General features: G+C 40.1%; 1 protein-coding gene across 1 annotated transcript in view; it reads left to right on the forward strand.

The window, feature by feature from the left end:
- Nucleotides 1-18,796, forward strand: part of LOC125246150 (peroxisomal succinyl-coenzyme A thioesterase-like) — a 45,796-nt gene that overhangs the window by 12,358 nt on the left and 14,642 nt on the right. The window contains exons 3-5 of the mRNA XM_048157021.1: nucleotides 14,731-14,830; nucleotides 14,940-15,130; nucleotides 15,246-15,409. Coding sequence (XP_048012978.1) covers nucleotides 14,731-14,830; nucleotides 14,940-15,130; nucleotides 15,246-15,409 — 455 coding nt within the window. The remainder of the gene's footprint in view (nucleotides 1-14,730; nucleotides 14,831-14,939; nucleotides 15,131-15,245; nucleotides 15,410-18,796) is intronic.

The raw sequence follows: 18,796 nt of genomic DNA on the forward strand, positions 1-18,796 counted from the left end.
CACTTTTCAAAACATTCAACTCTCTCCTCTGTCCCCCTCCACCACCACCCACCTCATCCCTTACTGCTGATAATTTTGCTACATTTTTCACTGACAAAACATCTACCATCAGCAGTCAGTTCTCCGCTCCACACACACAGGAACACAGACCAACCACACACACAGCCACACACCTCCTCTCTTCATTCTCCCCCCTCACTGAGACAGAAGTATCCAAACTTCTCCTCTCCAATCATCCCACCACCTGCCCTCTAGATCCCATCCCTTCACACCTTCTACAAGCCATTGCTCCCACACTTTTACCAGCACTTACACACATTATCAACACATCTCTCCACACTGGCACTTTCCCTAACACATTCAAGCAGGCTCGGGTAACCCCACTGCTTAAGAAACCCACATTAAACACGTCTCTTGTAGACAGCTACAGACCTGTTTCTCTCCTACCATTCATAGGAAAAACACTTGAACGAGTTGTTTTCAACCAGGTGTCATCTTTCCTCTCACAAAGCAACCAATTGGATGTCAATCAATCTGGTTTCAAGAGTGGCCACTCGACTGAGACTGCACTGCTGTCGGTCACTGAATCCCTGCGGATTGCAAAAGCTAATTCCAAATCATCAGTTCTCATTCTGCTCGATCTATCTGCTGCCTTTGACACGGTGAATCATCAGATCCTCCTGTCCACCCTCTCGTCACTGGGCATCACAGGTACTCCACTTCTCTGGTTTGAATCCTATCTCACAGGAAGGTCTTTCAGGGTTGCCTGGAGAGGGGAGGTATCCAAAGCTCATCAACTGACCACGGGTGTTCCTCAGGGTTCAGTTCTTGGACCCCTCCTCTTCTCCATTTACACTACATCACTTGGTCCCATCATTCAGGCACATGGTTTCTCCTACCATTGCTATGCTGATGACACACAACTCTTCCTTTCATTCCAACCAGATGATCCCACAGTAGCTGCACGAATCTCAAGCTGTCTGGCGGACATCTCGGCATGGATGAAAGAACATCATCTACAGCTCAACCTGGCTAAGACTGAGCTTCTCGTCTTCCCTGCCAATCCGACTCTAAATCACGATTTCAGCATCCAGCTAGGCACATCCTCAATTACCCCATCAAATTCGGCCAGAAATCTTGGAGTAATCCTTGATGACCAACTGACCTTCAAAGACCACATTGCAAAGACAGCTCGGTCATGCAGATTTGCACTTTACAACATCAGGAAAATCAGGCCCTTTCTAACAGAACATGAAACACAACTTCTGGTCCAGGCTCTGGTCATTTCTAGGCTTGATTACTGCAATGCTCTTCTGGCTGGACTGCCATCATGCACAATCAAGCCTCTACAAATGATTCAGAACCCAGCAGCACGTCTCGTCTTCAACGAGCCCAAAAGAGCCCACGTCACGCCTCTCTTCATCTCTCTTCACTGGCTACCACTTGCTGCTCGCATCAAATTCAAGGCGTTGACGCTTGCTTACAGATCCACCACAGGCTCAGCACCCTCCTACTTCCACTCACTCTTACGAGTCTACACTCCTACCAGAAACCTGCGCTCATTAAAGGAGCGAAGGCTTGTGGTACCATCACAGAGAGGCACGAAATCACTTTCCAGAACATTCTCATTCACTGTCCCTTGCTGGTGGAATGATCTTCCTGCCTTCATCCGGAATGCGGAATCCCTGCCAATATTCAAAAGACAGCTGAAAACCCATCTCTTTCGTGAGCACTTAACCTCATCTTAAAAAAAAAAAAAAAAAAAAAAAAAATTCTTATACCTATCCTTTCACTTCCTCTCTATTGTAGCTTGGGATAATCTGAGCACTGCCTATAACTTGTATTATGAGCACTTCTTGTCTATTTGCCTCGTCATGACGACTCGCTTGTTGTATTCCTCACTTGTAAGTCGCTTTGGATAAAAGCGTCTGCCAAATGAATAAATGTAAATGTACATGTAAATGTTTAAAAGACCTCAGAAGAACAGGCAAATCTCAACATAACACCGACTGTTACGTAACAGTCGGGGTGTACGCCCCCAATATTTGCATATGCCAGCCCATGATCCCAACATTATGAAAGGCATTAGACAAGGGCAGCCAGTATTAACGTCTGGATCTGCACAGGTGAATCAACAGATTAGGTAAGCAAGCAAGAACAATAGCGAAAAATGGCAGATGGAGCAATAATAACTGACATGATCCATGATAACATGATATTTTTAGTGATATTTGTAAACTGTCTTTCTAAATGTTTCGTTAGCATATTGCTAATGTACTGTTAAATGTGGTTAAAGTTACCATTGTTTCTTACTGTATTCACGGAGACAAGAGCCGTCGCTATTTTCATTTTTAAACACTTGCAGTCTGTATAATTCATAAACACAACTTCATTCTTTATAAATCTCTCCAACAGTGTAGCATTAGCCATTAGCCACGGAGCACAGCCTCAAATTCATTCAGAATCAATGTAAACAATATAACAGTATACAATACTCACATAATCCGACGCATGCATGCCACATGCATGACGAACACTTTGTAAAGATCCATTTGAGGGTTATATTAGCTGTGTAAACTTTGTTTATGCCCTGTTCAAGGCAAGCGCAAGCTCCGTGGGTGTGGAGCATGAGAATTAAAGGGCCAGTAGCCCTGATTCAGCTCATTTATAATGATGCCCCAAAATAGGCAGTTAAAAAAATGAATTAAAAAAAATCTATGGGTTATTTTGAGCTGAAACTTCACAGACACATTCAGGGGACACCTTAGACTTATATTACATCTTTTTAAAAAAAGTTCTAGGGCACCTTTAAATTAGCTGTGTGAACTTATTCTATTGTTTATGCAATGTATTATAGAGTTGCGACTCTTGTGAGCTTGGGGGCGGGGAGCACAAACATTTAAAGGTGTACACACACTGAATCGGCGCATTTTTAATTACACCCCAAAATAGGCAGTTAAAACATGGTATAAAAAAAAATAAAAAAAAATCTATGGGGTATTTTGAGCTGAAACTTCACAGACACATTCTGGGGACACCTTAGACTTAGGCTGCATTTACACTGCAAGTCTTAATGCACAGATCCGATCTTTTGACCATATCTGATTTTTTGGCCAGTGTGTTTACATTCGCTTTAGACGTAACTGGTATCCGATATCTGTGTTTACATTACTTCCTGTCCCAAAATGATTGTCATTGGTAGTTTTACATGCACATAATAGATACTCGGGTTTTGAATGGCCATTCTATTAAAATTATTTATATATTTCATGTTGAGTGGCCATGATTACGTCAGAATGGATAAGTTAACAGTCACTGTCATGGATGTACTGCAGCGCGAATTCTGACTGAACGGATATAGACCGGAAAATAAAGGTAATTTGCGTTTGATATTTTATCTACAGTTATTAGTTATAAACTAGAACTTATAGATAACTTATAGATAGAAACAAGTAGCTACAGTGAAGCTTTTGGCTTATAAGAAAAACAACACGGCTGTCTCTTTTAAATTAAACGGGCAAATGTTTTAATTCAGCTGCGAAATGTGTGTGTGTGTGTGTGCGCAATTTCTTTCTAAAAAAAATAGATAACGTTAGACATATAAAGTTCCTACCTCAATAATAAAGCTGCAAATTTTTTGTGCGAGTGCATACAAGCATGTCTGCTTCATTATACAACATTAAAGCTACCTTTTAGTGAGCAAACGTGTCGCCCTCGCCTTTTGGTGGCTTGGAATTCCAATGGGAATCGGATATGCGTGTTTAGACGTAGGTCGCGTGTCCAGAGATTGGATATGTATCAGATTTAAAACCACATTTGGAAGTGGCTCAGATCGGATGCAAAAAAAAATCAGATCTCATGTGGTTTTTTGTGTTTACACGTGTGCCACTAATTCCGATCTGTGTCAGATGTGAGCAAAAGATCGGATTTTTGTGCCAGTGTAAACGCAGCCTTATATTACATCCTGTGAAATAGTGTTCTCTAGGGCACCTTTAATGACCGTCCTACTACAGGATTTAACACAGAGTAACAACTCACTACCAATTACAAAAGACACTAACAGTCTGTCACAGGCAATTCTTGTTTCATTTTTTTTTTTATCAATTAATTTCTTACATTTTTCTTTGACTATGCTCTGACATAGCTATTCCTTTCTGATTAGAACATCAAACAGGTTCTCCCCACTTGATGCACCCACTGAGACTCGAGTTGAACATGTTCTTGACGATTCTATTACACGGAATGTGAAAATAGAGACACCAGCCACCATAGTCATATGTTTGCTGGGAGCCAGAGCGCCTGACATCAAAGCAAATTTAAAATTGTTGGCTAATGCTAATCATAAATTCTATAACCCCCCATTTCATAGACAAGGCTTAATTTAGTCTTAGACTAAAATGCATGTTTGAGCTGTTTTAACTGAAAGAAACTTGCACTGATATATCTTAAAATATGTCAGTGCCATTGTTTTGTCTCAAGATGCACATCAGTAATGTTTTTTTCTAGGGCACCTTTATAAAAGCTACTTAAATACCCTAATTGAAATAAGGCCTAATCTTGGCTTAGCCTAAGCCCTGTCTGTAAAACCAGGCCTAAGATTATTATTCATGTCGGCACTAATGATGTTCGACATCGCCAGTCGGAGATCACTAAAATTAACATTAAAGAGGTGTGTGAACTCGCAAGTATGATGTCAGACACTACTCTTTGCTCTGGTCCCCTTCCTGTTCATCGGAGTGATGAGATACTTAAAGACTATCATCACTTAATGGCTGTATAAGTGTCCGCAGTGTAGGGCGTCGCTCGACAGAACTTACCAATGACTTTATCAATGAACAACATGATTGAACAAAGCTTCATTTGGTCCAAAAGATCCATTTCCTGACAGGAAACACCTAGCCTTAACAGAAGTGATGACGTGACTTCTTTTAACAAAGGACTCTGTCTAAAGGACTTCTTAGCTCATCAGCAATAAACTAATCAGAACCCATCACGTGGATCTGATCACATTAAATCTATTGATTCTCTCACAAAACACTCTTGTATTATCGGACGGAACAGGAAAACACCCATCAACGGATTTAAAGACGAATCTGTCCTATCAATACCTCCCTTGTGTGAGCAATCCATCCTGACCCGGTCACTCGTGACTCCGGTCAAAGTTTAAACTATGCTTAAGGACTCAATCTTGAATCTCAAAAGGGACAATTGTCGATTACTTAAAGTATTAACTATACCCAGAATAACATTTGCTATGATGATTACTAACATGTTGGAGTCAATGCAGTATATGTTTGTATTCCCGTATGCCTCTTCTTTCTCTGGTAATCATTGTTTTAATTAGGTCAGTCTAATAATATGTGTGTAAGAAGTGTGTCATGTTTGAGTTCTAAATACAGAGTTTATAATTCTCTGTAATTCTGTGTGAATGAAACATTGGAATTCAGTATCAGGAAAATATTAAGAAACTTTATAAAGTTGTTAATAAAACAGGAGAATGTTCTGCAGATATCACGCGATGTGATCAATAGACAATAGACGAGGCGTGTCTAATCTCCGTAGCAACGTCTCATTGGAGGATCGCTCCCTTAAAACTATGCTGTCCGAACAAGCTAATGTCAGAAGGAAATAGGTCAAAGGTCGGTCAGAAGTCGGACTGAAGCACAGTCGTTGAAGCCCAGTAGCCGAAGCACCGCTACTTTGACCACGGCGAAAAGTCGCATGGGTCATTGAGAACTGATTGACCGGGGCTGATTTTCCATCCATTTCCTCAACCACGAGCCGCGCCGCTGATCATTCAACAGCCGTCACATCCAGACTCCAAAACACTTCGTGAAATATCTGACCAAAGTCTCCCAAGAAGAGAGCCGCTCAAGCCAGACGCTCAGAACAGTTGCACCAGCCAGCAGCATCCTTCAAAGCTTCCGCGCAACCCACAGGGCTTTCCCGAGAAGACGTCACCTGAAAGACAGCCAATCCAGAACGGGATTCCGCTGTACACGAGTCACGGAACAACCCGATTACCTCAGCTGTCACAGCAAACGCAGGTACAAGCAAACTTCTCTCTCTCTTGCTGGAAACTGGTGAAACTCCTTTAAACCTAAAGAATCAAGCCAAAGCTCTACTTTTGTGATTTTCCTCAGGTTATGAGTTAAGTTAGCACTGAACTTGGGACTTTTCATAACTCATCAACTCCGCGAATGTGTGTGCATGTATGTATGTGTGTGTGTGTGTGTGTTTAGCCTTAGTTTCCTGTTATCATTAGAAGTAGTCAATAAATCTTGTTTTGATTTTCACATATACGAGTTTCTTGTGCTGTGTGTCAAATTACTGCCTTAAACGTAAATTGAGCTAATAAATAGGCTAAGTCCTTACAGCAGTATAATATAGGGTTCATAGACAATTGGTATAGTTTTTGGGGCAGACCTGACCTGTTGAAAAGAGATGGTATTCATCCCTCCTGGGATGGTGCTGCTCTTCTTTCTGAAAGAAATATGTCTTTCTGAAAGTAAGTATGGCACATAGTCTTAGAGATGAACCTTGACTAACTGGGGCACAGGTAAGGAAGCAGACAGACTGTCTAAACTGACAATCTGCTAGCTGTCTCATGTCACAGAAGTCAGATAAATCCCAACACATAGAGACTCTTTCACCTAGATATCATCATATAGAGACTGTGTCTGTTCTCCGAATTAATAAATACAAGAAAACTCTTAAACCCATTTAAGGGTAAAAGTTTAATTGATGTTCAACAAATAAAAAACAGAGATAATACAGATAAACAAATGATAAAGCTCGGTTTGTTTAATATTAGATACCTTTCTACAAAATCACTCTTTGTAAATAATATGATTACAGGTCATGAACTAGATGTGCTATGTTTGACAGAAACCTGGCTAAAACCATACGATTACATTACTTTGAATGAGTCCAAACCCCAAAATTACTGTTTTAAACACAAGCCTCATCTGAAAGGTAAAGGGGGAGGTGTTGCTGTAATTTATAGCAATATTTTCAGTATTATTTAGAGGTCTAGTTTCAAATATAATTCTTTTGAAGTGAAAAAGATGCACTGGGATTGGCACTTACAGACATTGTAAACTCTAGTGGAGTTATAAAACACGTGTAAGAACCCACTCATTGTTGTAATCATACTTTAGATCTAATATTGTCACATGGAATCGATATTTATGCTGTTGAAATTCTGCAGCAGAGCGATGACATCTCAGATCATTATCTAGTCCCATGTATACTTCATTTAGCCAAGGCTGCAAAGCTGTAAACTCCTGGTTACAAATATGGTAGAACTATCACTTCTACCACTAAAGATTGCTTTATAAATACTGTCTACAACAGTATCACACTAGATTGTAGTGTCTCTGAGGAAAAATTCCATTCATTCATTGCTATAGGAAAGGAAGAATGGTCGTTAAAAAAACTTGTTAAATAATCTAAATCAACAATATGTATGTTAGACTCTATACCGACTGAGCAATTGAAAGAGATGCTTCCAGAAGTCATAGATCCTCTTCTTAATATCATTAATGTCATTAGGGTATGTACCGAAAACTTTTAAACTGGCTATTATTAACACTCACAGGTCGGGAAACACGTTGGCACATTTTGCTGGATTTTTTTTTTTCCACATAGCAGCAAAATCAACTTAAAATACTCTGTCCCACTGTATATTCAGTGGCCTTAACCACTATGTACTTACATCAAAAAATAAGTACAATGTACTTATTGGGTTCATATTGAATTGCAAAACACTTTTGCTGCTATTGAGGTGGGATACGGGTAAGGTTAGAGAAAGCTTTGGTGGTATGGGTAGGTTTAAGGGTAGGGGTAAGGTGTAAGGGATGGGTCAACAGTGTAATTATAAATGTAATTACAGAAATTAATTACAGATGTAATTACATGCAGGTGTTTTTAAAATATAAGTACAATGTAAAAACATGTATGTACACAATAAGTGCATTGTATCAAATGATTAATGCCCACGGGCCGCGCGTGCTATTCAGATGCAAATTCTGAGGCGATTAATGCAACAGAGTGAATGCCCACATCAACTCAGAAAAACACATCAAGCTTAGTCAGTTTCATGTACTTTTCATCATTTTGAGATGCGGTGAGGAATAATTCTAAAAGGATTTACCTCAATGGAAGAGCATGACTGGATTCAATTCCATTTCGAGGATCAACTTGATCAAGCCGAGGATTGTGAAAGGTACGTTTTTTTTTTTTATCCCTAAATTCTTTATTCTATTTGCGATATAGACTCGTGTCTGTCAATATTAAGCCGCAAAAAGACTGTTTAAATATGAATCCTGCATGTTCTGTGTCTCTGTGTGAATGATTATTGGCTTTTCCCAAAAAATATTGCTATAATGAGATGAGTAAATAAACTGAAATATGTAATAAATACTGAAATAAAATGTGTTAGCAACATATTAAACTGCACATTAACATGTATAGGCTCTATAATATAACAAATAAGATACATAAAATGTCATAGTAATATGAATGTTTAGACAATATTTCTTTTGGCCTGTTTTGGACAGATTATGAAGGGTTTACTGTAAAATAGCCTATATAGTGCCACATAAGTGAAGATTTCGTTTGCAATGAATGATGAAAGCTTTGCATCACAGAAATAAGTTATATTTTAAAGTATATACCATTATTTTAAATTGCAATAATATTTCACAGTATTGCGTTTTTTTTCTGTATTTTTGATCAAATATATGCAGGCTTGATGAGCACGAGACTTTCGAAAACATTAAAAATAGTAATGTGTCAAATCTTTTGATTGGTACTGTAATTTAAAATATAACAGGCCTATACAAAATGTTCTTCACATGATGTGCAATAATATGTGCATGCATGAGATCACAAAAATCATGCTTTCTGTTTAAAGTGGACATCATATTAATGTTAATACAATAACTGATATGATCCTGTTATCTGCATGCTCACAGACTTTTTTTTCTTTTATCTCACAGATTTGAGAATTATTGTATCCAGATATTGGCACACATTGGACTGCATGCATATGATACTGAGATCACAGGAAAGTTTTTTTTTTCTTTTTCTTCTTTTTATTTTTTTCTTCTCCAGAGCAGAAACACCAAATGCCAGGTATGTGATGTTCACGTATATCTTTGAACAGAATTTATTTCCAGGTATAACTGTGTACTCAAAATGTGTCTTTGACTCTAATTTATATAGTTAATTATATTCTAAATAAACAACAAAAAATGATATATGTCTTTTGTCATTGCATTCTTTCTTAGTTCACTAAGTCACATTCCTGACTGAATGGCTCATTATGCGGCTCATTAGTGGCAGGGTCTTAATCTCCTGAGGTGTGAATCACAGCATTATTCATGAAGATTCATGCCTCTCCGAATATAGCCTGGCAAAACAAAAAAGTGTCTTAGAAATTAAAATCAATACAATGTTTTATGTGTCCGAGCAGGATAATTTTCACATCAATTTGAAGAAAAAAACTCTAGACTAAAATATACAGTTCCCAAAAGTCTTGAGAAAAAATATTTAGTATGTATTTTGAGGCCTTATTTCAGTGACTTTTTTTTTTCCAGAAATCATGCATATATGTAATTCTCTCAAAAAAACAAACATGTACATACTTGTTGCTCACATATTATTGTAGCCTAGTTTCTACTAAATACAATTTAATGAGACTTTTGTCATTAATGTTTATAAACAACTGAAAAAGCACAAATGTCAGGGCATGTCAAAACTACACCAGGACCCCAAATCCGCCTCAAAATGACCACAACATTCATTTCAATAGACTCAAAAATTATGTTTGCATTAATGGAATTGCATTGGCATGGTTCAAATCATACATATGTGACTGTTATCAGTTTGTAGTAGTAAACGAAGAGATGTCATATCAATCACAAGTTCAGTATGGAGTACCGCAAGGCTCAGTACTAGGACCGATGCTGTTCACCTTGTACATGTTACCCTTGGGAGATATCATTAGGAAGCATGGCATTAGTTTTCATTGTTACGCTGATGATACTCAGCTATATATTTTTTCGTGCCTTGACGAATCTTACCAATTCATAAAATTAACAGAATGCATAGCTGATATAAAAATTGGATGACTTGCAATTTCCTACTAAATTCTAAAACAAAACAAAACGGAGATTCTAATTATTGGACCAAAAACCTCTGCACGTAATGCATAACACTTGATGGATTTTCTGTCAAGTATTCGTCGTCAGTTAGGAACCTAGGTGTGCACTTTGATACCAATCTTTCATTTGAAAGCCATGTTTCTAGCATCTGTAAGACTGCATTCTTTCATCTTAAAAATATATCTAAATAATGACATATGCTCTCCATGACAAATGCGGAACAGTTAGTTCATGCTTCATGACCTCAAGGCTAGATTACTGTAATCTTGCTAATTACTAACAAAGCACTAAATGGTTTAGCTCCCCAGTACTTGTGCGAGCACTTAACACATTATAGTCCTTCATGTCTATTGCAATCTCAAAATTCTGGTCAGTGGATAATACCTAGAATATCAAAATCAACTGCAGGTGTTAGATCCTTTACCTATTTAGCACCGAAACTTTGGAACAGTCTTCCTTGCATTGTTTGTGAAGCAGACAAACTCTGTCAGTTTAAATCTAGACTAAAAACATCTCTTTAACCTGGCATATACATAACACATTTTCTACTTCTATAATTCAAATCATGTAAATTGTTAGGCTACATAAATTAGGTCAGCCAGAACCGGGAACACTTCCCATAACACCTGATGTACTTACTACATCATAAGAAGAATGGCGTCTATGCCAATATTAGTCTCTCTGTTTATTTCAAGGTTTACCATAATCCACCAGATCCAGGCCGTATCCAAATAAGATGAAGGACCTGCACCTAGACACAACGACAACACAGCCCTGAAGTGTCAGCTAAACTATACCCTGTGAAGGCCTCCTTCCCTTTCCTTTCCTTATGTATAGATAAAACGTTATCAAAATTATTCCAGTTCACATGGATCCACAGAAACGACTAATAATTCTGTATTATTCGGACCAGACAAGTAATTTGGCAATGTCACTTTGTAAAAAAGACTAAGCATCTGCTCACATACACATTCAAATGCACATACCTATAGACTAAACATGTAAATTAACTGCAAGAATGCATTAAATGTCTTCTGTTCAGTTAAAAAGGTGTCATTTAGGTGGCCCCTAAGATAATAATTAACACCAACGGAAGTGATACAATCAGAAACTTGCTTTAGCTTGATAACGTTTTCCTAGAGCTGCTGTAAATCCAAAATAATCTCTGTCCATTAATTTTCCTATTATCACTGTGAAGCTGCTTTGAAACAATCTGTATTGTAAAAAGCGCTATACAAATGAAAATGTCGTGACTTGACATCAGAACACATGGATTTAGGCACAAAAAGGCAGGATTTGTCATGAGCCAGGTTTGATCACTCGTGTTTTTTGGGTGTTTTTTCCCCTCTATCGTTCTTCTTTCATTGATTTCAGCTGTTCCCTGTTACCTCTGGCATTCGCGCTCTAGCGAACTGAGTCTGAGTTCCAGCCCCAGTCCAGAGACCCAAACTTGTTTCCTGCTGTCGGTTCAGTCGAATTGACAGAAACCTGGCTAAAACCATACGATTACATTACTTTGAATGAGTCCAAACCCCAAAATTACTGTTTTAAACACAAGCCTCATCTGAAAGGTAAAGGGGGAGGTGTTGCTGTAATTTATAGCAATATTTTCAGTATTATTTAGAGGTCTAGTTTCAAATATAATTCTTTTGAAGTGAAAAAGATGCACTGGGATTGGCACTTACAGACATTGTAAACTCTAGTGGAGTTATAAAACACGTGTAAGAACCCACTCATTGTTGTAATCATACTTTAGATCTAAATGTCGTTTGGCGTGGTCGCTTCTATATGCCAGCACGTACCGTTTCCATCAGCTTGTACTTCACTCAGTGGGACTACAGTTGAGGACCTGTGACTCAGGAAGCCGCTGTTTATTCTTTTGTTCTCCAGCTGCAACGTGCCTACTTCTTCACGTCTGGCAGTCTGTTTCTGTTATTCCTGGAACTCTAATAAACTATTTGCAAGCTCCTTACGCCTCTGGGTCTTCTAGGCTCACCTGACAGAATTCCCAGACCACGAAATGGACCCGGCGAAGGAAACACAGATTAATTTTGCTGTTAGGATGCAGGAGGCGATGCTCGGTCATCATGAGTCGTCACTTATCTCACCGACTTCAATTTCTCCGTCATGAGCTCTCTGATTCTCCGCCTCCCAGCCAAGCCTCTGAACCAAGAGTGAACAATCCACCAAGATATGATGGTGAGCCCGCAGAGTGTAAAGTCTTCCTAACTCAATGTGAAGTTGTTTTTTCTCTCCAACCCACTACGTATGCGACCGACCATGCAAAGGTTGCATTTGTTATTTCTCTGCTGACAGGGAGAGCGCGAGACTGGGCCACGGCAGTCTGGCGAAGGCGGTATGCTGTCAGTCCTTCACTGCGTTCTGGGAGGAGATGGTAAAGGTTTTCAACCGCTCTGTAAGTGGACGCGAAGCATCCCGTCAGCTTACTGTCTTACACCAGGGAGGACACTCAGTTTCTGACTTCTCCATAGAATTTCGTACTCTGTCAGCTTCATGTGAGTGGAATGAGCCCGCCTTGACGGCGCGGTATCTGAAGGGATTGTGTCCTGAGATTAAGGACAAGATCTATGCGCGAGAGGTCCCCACTACCCTCGATCAGCTGGTGGAATTGGCCATCCGTTTGGAGCAGCGTGCTGACCTCCGACGCCGTGCCCGCAGTACCCAACGAGCTCCATCTCCACCCCAACCTGGACCAGCGACTGTTTCGTTTGAAGCCGCTCAGTTCCCTGAGCCCATGCAGACTGCTGGAATTTGCATTTCGCCTGCTGAACGTCAGCGTCGAATCCTCCATCACCTTTGTATATACTGTGGGCGTTCAGGACATCTGGTGGCCGTTTGCCCGCTAAAAGGGAATGCTCGCCAGTAGACCGGGGGACCGCTGTTTCAAGTTCTTCTCCCGCCAAATCAGTCACCACTCTGCCCGTTGTGCTCCGGTGGGCAGGAACGACTACTACATGCCAAGCTCTCATTGATTCTGGGTCTGAGGGAAATTTTATAGACGAGCAGTGGGCTCGTGATGAGAAGATTCCTTTGTTGAAGCTCGATGACCCTACTCCTGTGTTTGCATTAGATGGCAGTGAGCTGCCAAGTATACACTTTATTAATGCACCTGTGAGTCTCATCATCTCAGGCAACCACCAAGAGACTATTTCTTTTTCTATTTTTCATTCTACTATTGCCCCTATTGTTTTGGGTCATCCTTGTTTTTAGTGATGGCCTATTTCTAAACACTGCTTCAGGAAGCATCGGATCATAAATTAATCAGTGTATCGAATCTGCTGTTCGGAGCGCCAAAGTCACGTGACTTCAGCTGTTGGCAGTTTGACATGCGATCTGAATCATGATTCGATACACTGATTAATTTGTGCTCCGAATCTTCATGAAGCAGTGTTTTGAAATATTCTCGTCGCTTTATAATATTAATATTGAACCACTGTACTCACATGAACTGATTTAAATATGTTTTTAGTACCTTTATGGATCTTGAGAGAGGAAGTGTCATTGCTTCCTATGAAGGCCTCACTGAGCCATCAGATTTCAACTAAAATATCTTAATTTGTGTTCTGAAGAGTAACAAAGGTCTTACGGGTGTGGAACGGCATGAGGGTAAGTAATAAATGACAGAATTTTCATTTTTGGGTGAACTAACCCTTTAAGACTTGCAGTGTAATTGCAGTGATTTACTCACTGCTTCTCCACAGAGTTTCTGATTACATTGTACTGCACCACACTGAGCTGGTTTGATCTTGTGCACCGGTAACACCTCCAGCTTTGAGTATGTGGGGAGCATGCCCCACGTTAGTCTGTTTGGCTGGTTTAACAGCATTGGGTCCTTCAGTGGGAAGGATACATTTTCTGCTCTGTTTTTTACTTAATCTTTGCAATTTGGCCACCATGCGCATATGCTCGCTCTACAATACAGAAGAAGCTCAGATGATCTGAAAACACAGAAAAGTGAGAATAAAGTAAGCTGGAGTTTAGCGATCTCCATTTTAGATATTCTGCTTAAATTAAAGTGTCATTCATGTTACATTGTGTATGCAGGAAGAAGGCAGAGGGTACAATCCAATAAATGGTTTAATAATAAAGTCAACTCAGGTAAGGGAGAAAACAACTTTACATAACGGAGATCGGACAACAACTGAAAGCCAGGGTACAACTTAAATAGGAAACACAAACGAGACTAATTGAACAATCACAGCTGGTGATGAATGAATCATAATTAAGGTGTCTTTGGCAACTGAGGATTGGCGGGAAAAGAACAAAGGAAGACAGGACTTAATAAAAACCAAACCAAACTGAAAGTCCAAACAAACTAAAAATGTGACAACTGTACCTTCACAGCAACAATTTCCATTTATTTGGAAAATACGTTTCACAACAGTTAGATGAGGAGGATACCTTAGAAGGAACCAGTGCTCAAAATGGAAGTCCAACTCCTTGGGCATATTTCTACAAATATAGAATTCTACAGTCTATTTGAACAATGATCCAGACATGAAGTACATGATGTGGATATACCCTATTATATATACTTTAGGGACCAAAGATGAAAGTTTGGGAGGCACTTATGAAGGAATCGAGCCAATGGGGTTGCTGTGGAGCATGAGACCTGTACAAGGAAGTCAACAAGGACTCAGGTAGCTTAGACTAGTACAATAGTGTGCGCATGTTTAAATTCAATTTTCTTTTTTATTGGAGGAATTTGGCACTCTCTTTTGCTACCTAACTACCTACTCTTTTCTCCAGGATACGTAAGAGGGATGTTCTCACAACAACGTTAGTTCACATTTCAGTATACAGTGGGCATCTATCTCAAGGCTTCAGCCAGAAAACACCTTTGGCAACCAGTGTTACAGAGCGCTGGTATGTAGCACCAGGAGTGAAAAGGGTGAACATCCGGGAGGAAGAAGTACATGGAACATTATTCCTACCTCCAGGTATACACACACACACGTTGGGTTTCCATGTTTTATGGGGACTTTCCATGAACATAATAGTTTTCCATGGACATAGTTTTTGTGTGTAATAATGATTTGCTATGGATTTTTTTAGGTCCTGGGCCATACCCAGGAGTGCTGGACCTGTGGGGAGGAGGTGGTGGTTTGATCGAGTACCGCTCTGCCCTGCTTGCATCACATGGCTTTGCATCCATGGCACTTGATTACTTTGGTCCAAAAGAGCGGAGATTGCAAGATGTTGATATTTCTTATTTTGAGGTAATTAAGAACTTTTAATAGTCTCCTAATGTGGACCAACCTTGACAGGAGACTCGATGTGATCTGGCATTATTAGTTGCCTGTGTTGGGTAGAGTAGATGCTCAAATGGAATTCTGGGCCAATAAAGCAAATGTGATAATATTGAGTACACATTGATTAGCCACAACATTAGCTGACAGGTGAAGTCAATAACATTGATTATATCATTACAATATACATATACCTGATATTTGGGTTATATTAGGTAGCAAGTGAACAGTCAGTCCTGCTGGAAAAATTAAATAGATAAAAAATAAACCAGCTAAAACTAGCCAGAGGGGATTGGGACACTTTTTTAGATGGTCAGGCTAGTCTTAGCTGGTCAGGCTGGAAGACCAGCTGACAAACAAGCTAAAACCAGCTCAACACCTGCTTGGCCAGTGTAATGAACTCCGCATGTGTGTGTCTGAGTTCAGGACTTTTATGTTGAAATGTATTGTATTGTCTTGTCATGTCTTGCTTCACCTTGTGCTATATAGATAAATCAATACTAAACTTACTCCAGTTAGTGTGTGAAATAGGAATGCACCAATGTATTGGCTGCCAATATTTATCGGCCAATATTTGCTCAATTTACAACCATCGGCAAATCGGCTATACCTGGAAAAAGGCTGATATAACAAACTGATGGTTTATTAATTAACTGCGTGAAGACACTGAGATGAATAATGTGTGTTTCATAATCCTAGCGCTGCTGTCTGTGCTTTAATATTAATCAAATAACAAAAGATCACACACTATTCTTGACTAAACTTGTAAATTTCATAAGTGTAGCAGACCTCATCCGAATGATGGTCAAAACTTTACTGATGTTTTATTAAGTTTATTGTGTCCATTTTCACTCCTAACAACTTTAAATCTGCAAAATATCTCTGAAGAACGTCTCGGGTTATGTCTGTAACCCTGGTTCCCTGAATAGGGTTGGGAACGCCTCTGCGTGATTGCGTCGTGAAGCACTTGTGAAATCGAACCAATAGGGCATGCAACGTCAACTGGCGGCCCGCGGGCCAAATCCGGCCCGCCAGAGATTTCCATCCGGCCCCCAGAATAATAATGAAATCAGGAATAGCCTTGTAAGAGGAAAAAGTTTAGGGCTTGTCCGAATACCATTTTTGATGAACATCGACTATTCGAAGCTTCGGAGAGAGGGGCTGAACATATTTTTCTCTCTAATAAAGGCAGGAATCTGTGTCTGTATGTCCGTTTGCATTTATATTATTTCGAGAACCGTTCATCCAATCGACTTCACAAGGGAGTGCAGTGTCGAATTTGGTGCAATATAGATGGACACGCGAGACAGCGGGAAGCGGCGCACCTCACGCGGGCAGGGCTTATGCTCCGAGAACGGACACTGCACTAGTGATATAAAACGCACACACAGGTCTGTTAAATTAAGCAATACTTTTAAGGTAGTCTAATATTTTTCTGACTAACAAATTGGCACACTAAGGGTAGATTTAAATAAAGAAAAACGAAATTTAAATAAAGAAAAAACGAAATTTAAATAAAGAAAAAACGAAATTTAAATAAAGAAAAACGAAATTTAAATAAAGAAAAAACGAAATTTAAATAAAGAAAATGAAATTAAGTTAAATTAAAAACGAGATCAATTTAGATTGATAATAACGGGTAAAAATGCTAATACATTTTGTTTCTATTATTCTATTTTACACAATGTCAAAGCAACAAAACACAAGTTCAGACATGCACTTAGGTCCATACAAACTCCACTGTTCTGCGCTCTAGCCAGAGAACACTCCCGTTGCTGGAACCATAGGGCTGGAACACGCGTCGGTTCTATTTCTAGCATGCACGCGTTTTCTGCGTGGCTCGAGCGCGCCTGAGACGCGCGTCTCAGTGTGCAAACTCCAACCTGTTAAATATGGGAGCCGAAAAAAAAACGGACACGCCACGCAGGTGAGACGCTCACGCAGCCAGTGTGTCGCCGGCCTTATTCAAGGGGGAATGAGAACCGTTTTTTATTTTTAAATCTAACGAAAAAAAAAAGCCTTCTGAAAAGTAGCTTGTGCCATAGCCTGCCTTCAGTCAAGAATGACGATAAACGCGTTCTCTCATTGAACATCTTTTATTGTTTCACGTGCTCATTTTTTCACAAATGTCAAAATTTTCCTTGCCTGGGATTTTCACACAATTGCGTGACAGTGATGGACAGCTTGACAGCCTCACGAATATGAAGCCTAAAATATCGCTATCGCCCCCTGGTGGCTTGCTGCAGTAGGTAATATGTAAAAAATAACATAAATTTGGAATTAGAATTAGTATATCAAATAATAACATATTAGGATACAATTCAAATTTTATTTTATATTACGAGTATCTGGCCCTTACAGTGTCTGCAGTGAAAAATTCTGGCCCTTGGACAAATATAGTTGATGACCCCTGCAATAGGGTGACGGGACGTCAGAGTGGGTGACGTCACGACCAGGAAACTATAAAGCACTCCTGAGAACAAAATCTGTTATCTTCGAGACGAGAGCACCCCAGAAAGGAGCCCAAATCAAGGTTATAAAACCTAATGAAGGTATGCTGAGAGGACCACCCAGCTGCCTCACATATCTCAATGAGGGAGATCAAAGCCTTTGAGGCAGCCATACCCCTAGTTGAGTGTGCCCGGACAGTCAAAGGTGAAGGCTGCCCGGATGACTCATAAGCAAGAGAGATTCTTTTGAGAAATGAAATTGCCAACAGGAGGACAGTTTTAAGAGAGAGGAATCTCCCAGACACCTCCTCTAATGGTTCAAAGGGAGCCTCAGCTAACCCTTCCAACACAATAGCCAAGTCCCAGGCCAGAGTTTTGTACGCACAGAAGGCCTCAGCCTCTGGGTACCACAGAGAAAGCGTATAAATAGGGGGTCGCTTGCCACAGAGAGGCCCCACCGGAGCATGACAAGCGGAAATAGCCGCTATATAAACCTTAAAAGGTAGAAGGAGATAAACCATCCAAGATTTATACTTGGAGAAATAAGAGCTGCTCTCAGGGAGAGGAGCTTCCCCTGGGCCCACAGGAGGATCCGATGGGCTAATCTGCACAACTGGCGAGACCTCAGACCCCCCTGATAGTTGATATAAGAGACCACCGACATGTTGTCTGTGCGAACCAACACATGGTGGCCCCTCAGGTCTGGGAGGAAGTATTTGAGTGCTCGAAATACCGCCATCATTTCCAGCTGATTTATGTGCCAGGAAAGTAGATGGTCCTCCCAAAGACCCTGAGCCGAGCGACCACTCAAGATCCTCTGGCCTAATTTCACCCCATTCATGGCTGAGAGAATGGAATTCACCAGAGCAGGAGACAGACGTGCATGCATCGTGATGGAATCCCAGAC

The sequence above is a fragment of the Megalobrama amblycephala genome, linkage group LG14, assembly GCF_018812025.1.
Source record: "Megalobrama amblycephala isolate DHTTF-2021 linkage group LG14, ASM1881202v1, whole genome shotgun sequence".
NCBI lineage: Eukaryota > Metazoa > Chordata > Actinopteri > Cypriniformes > Xenocyprididae > Megalobrama > Megalobrama amblycephala.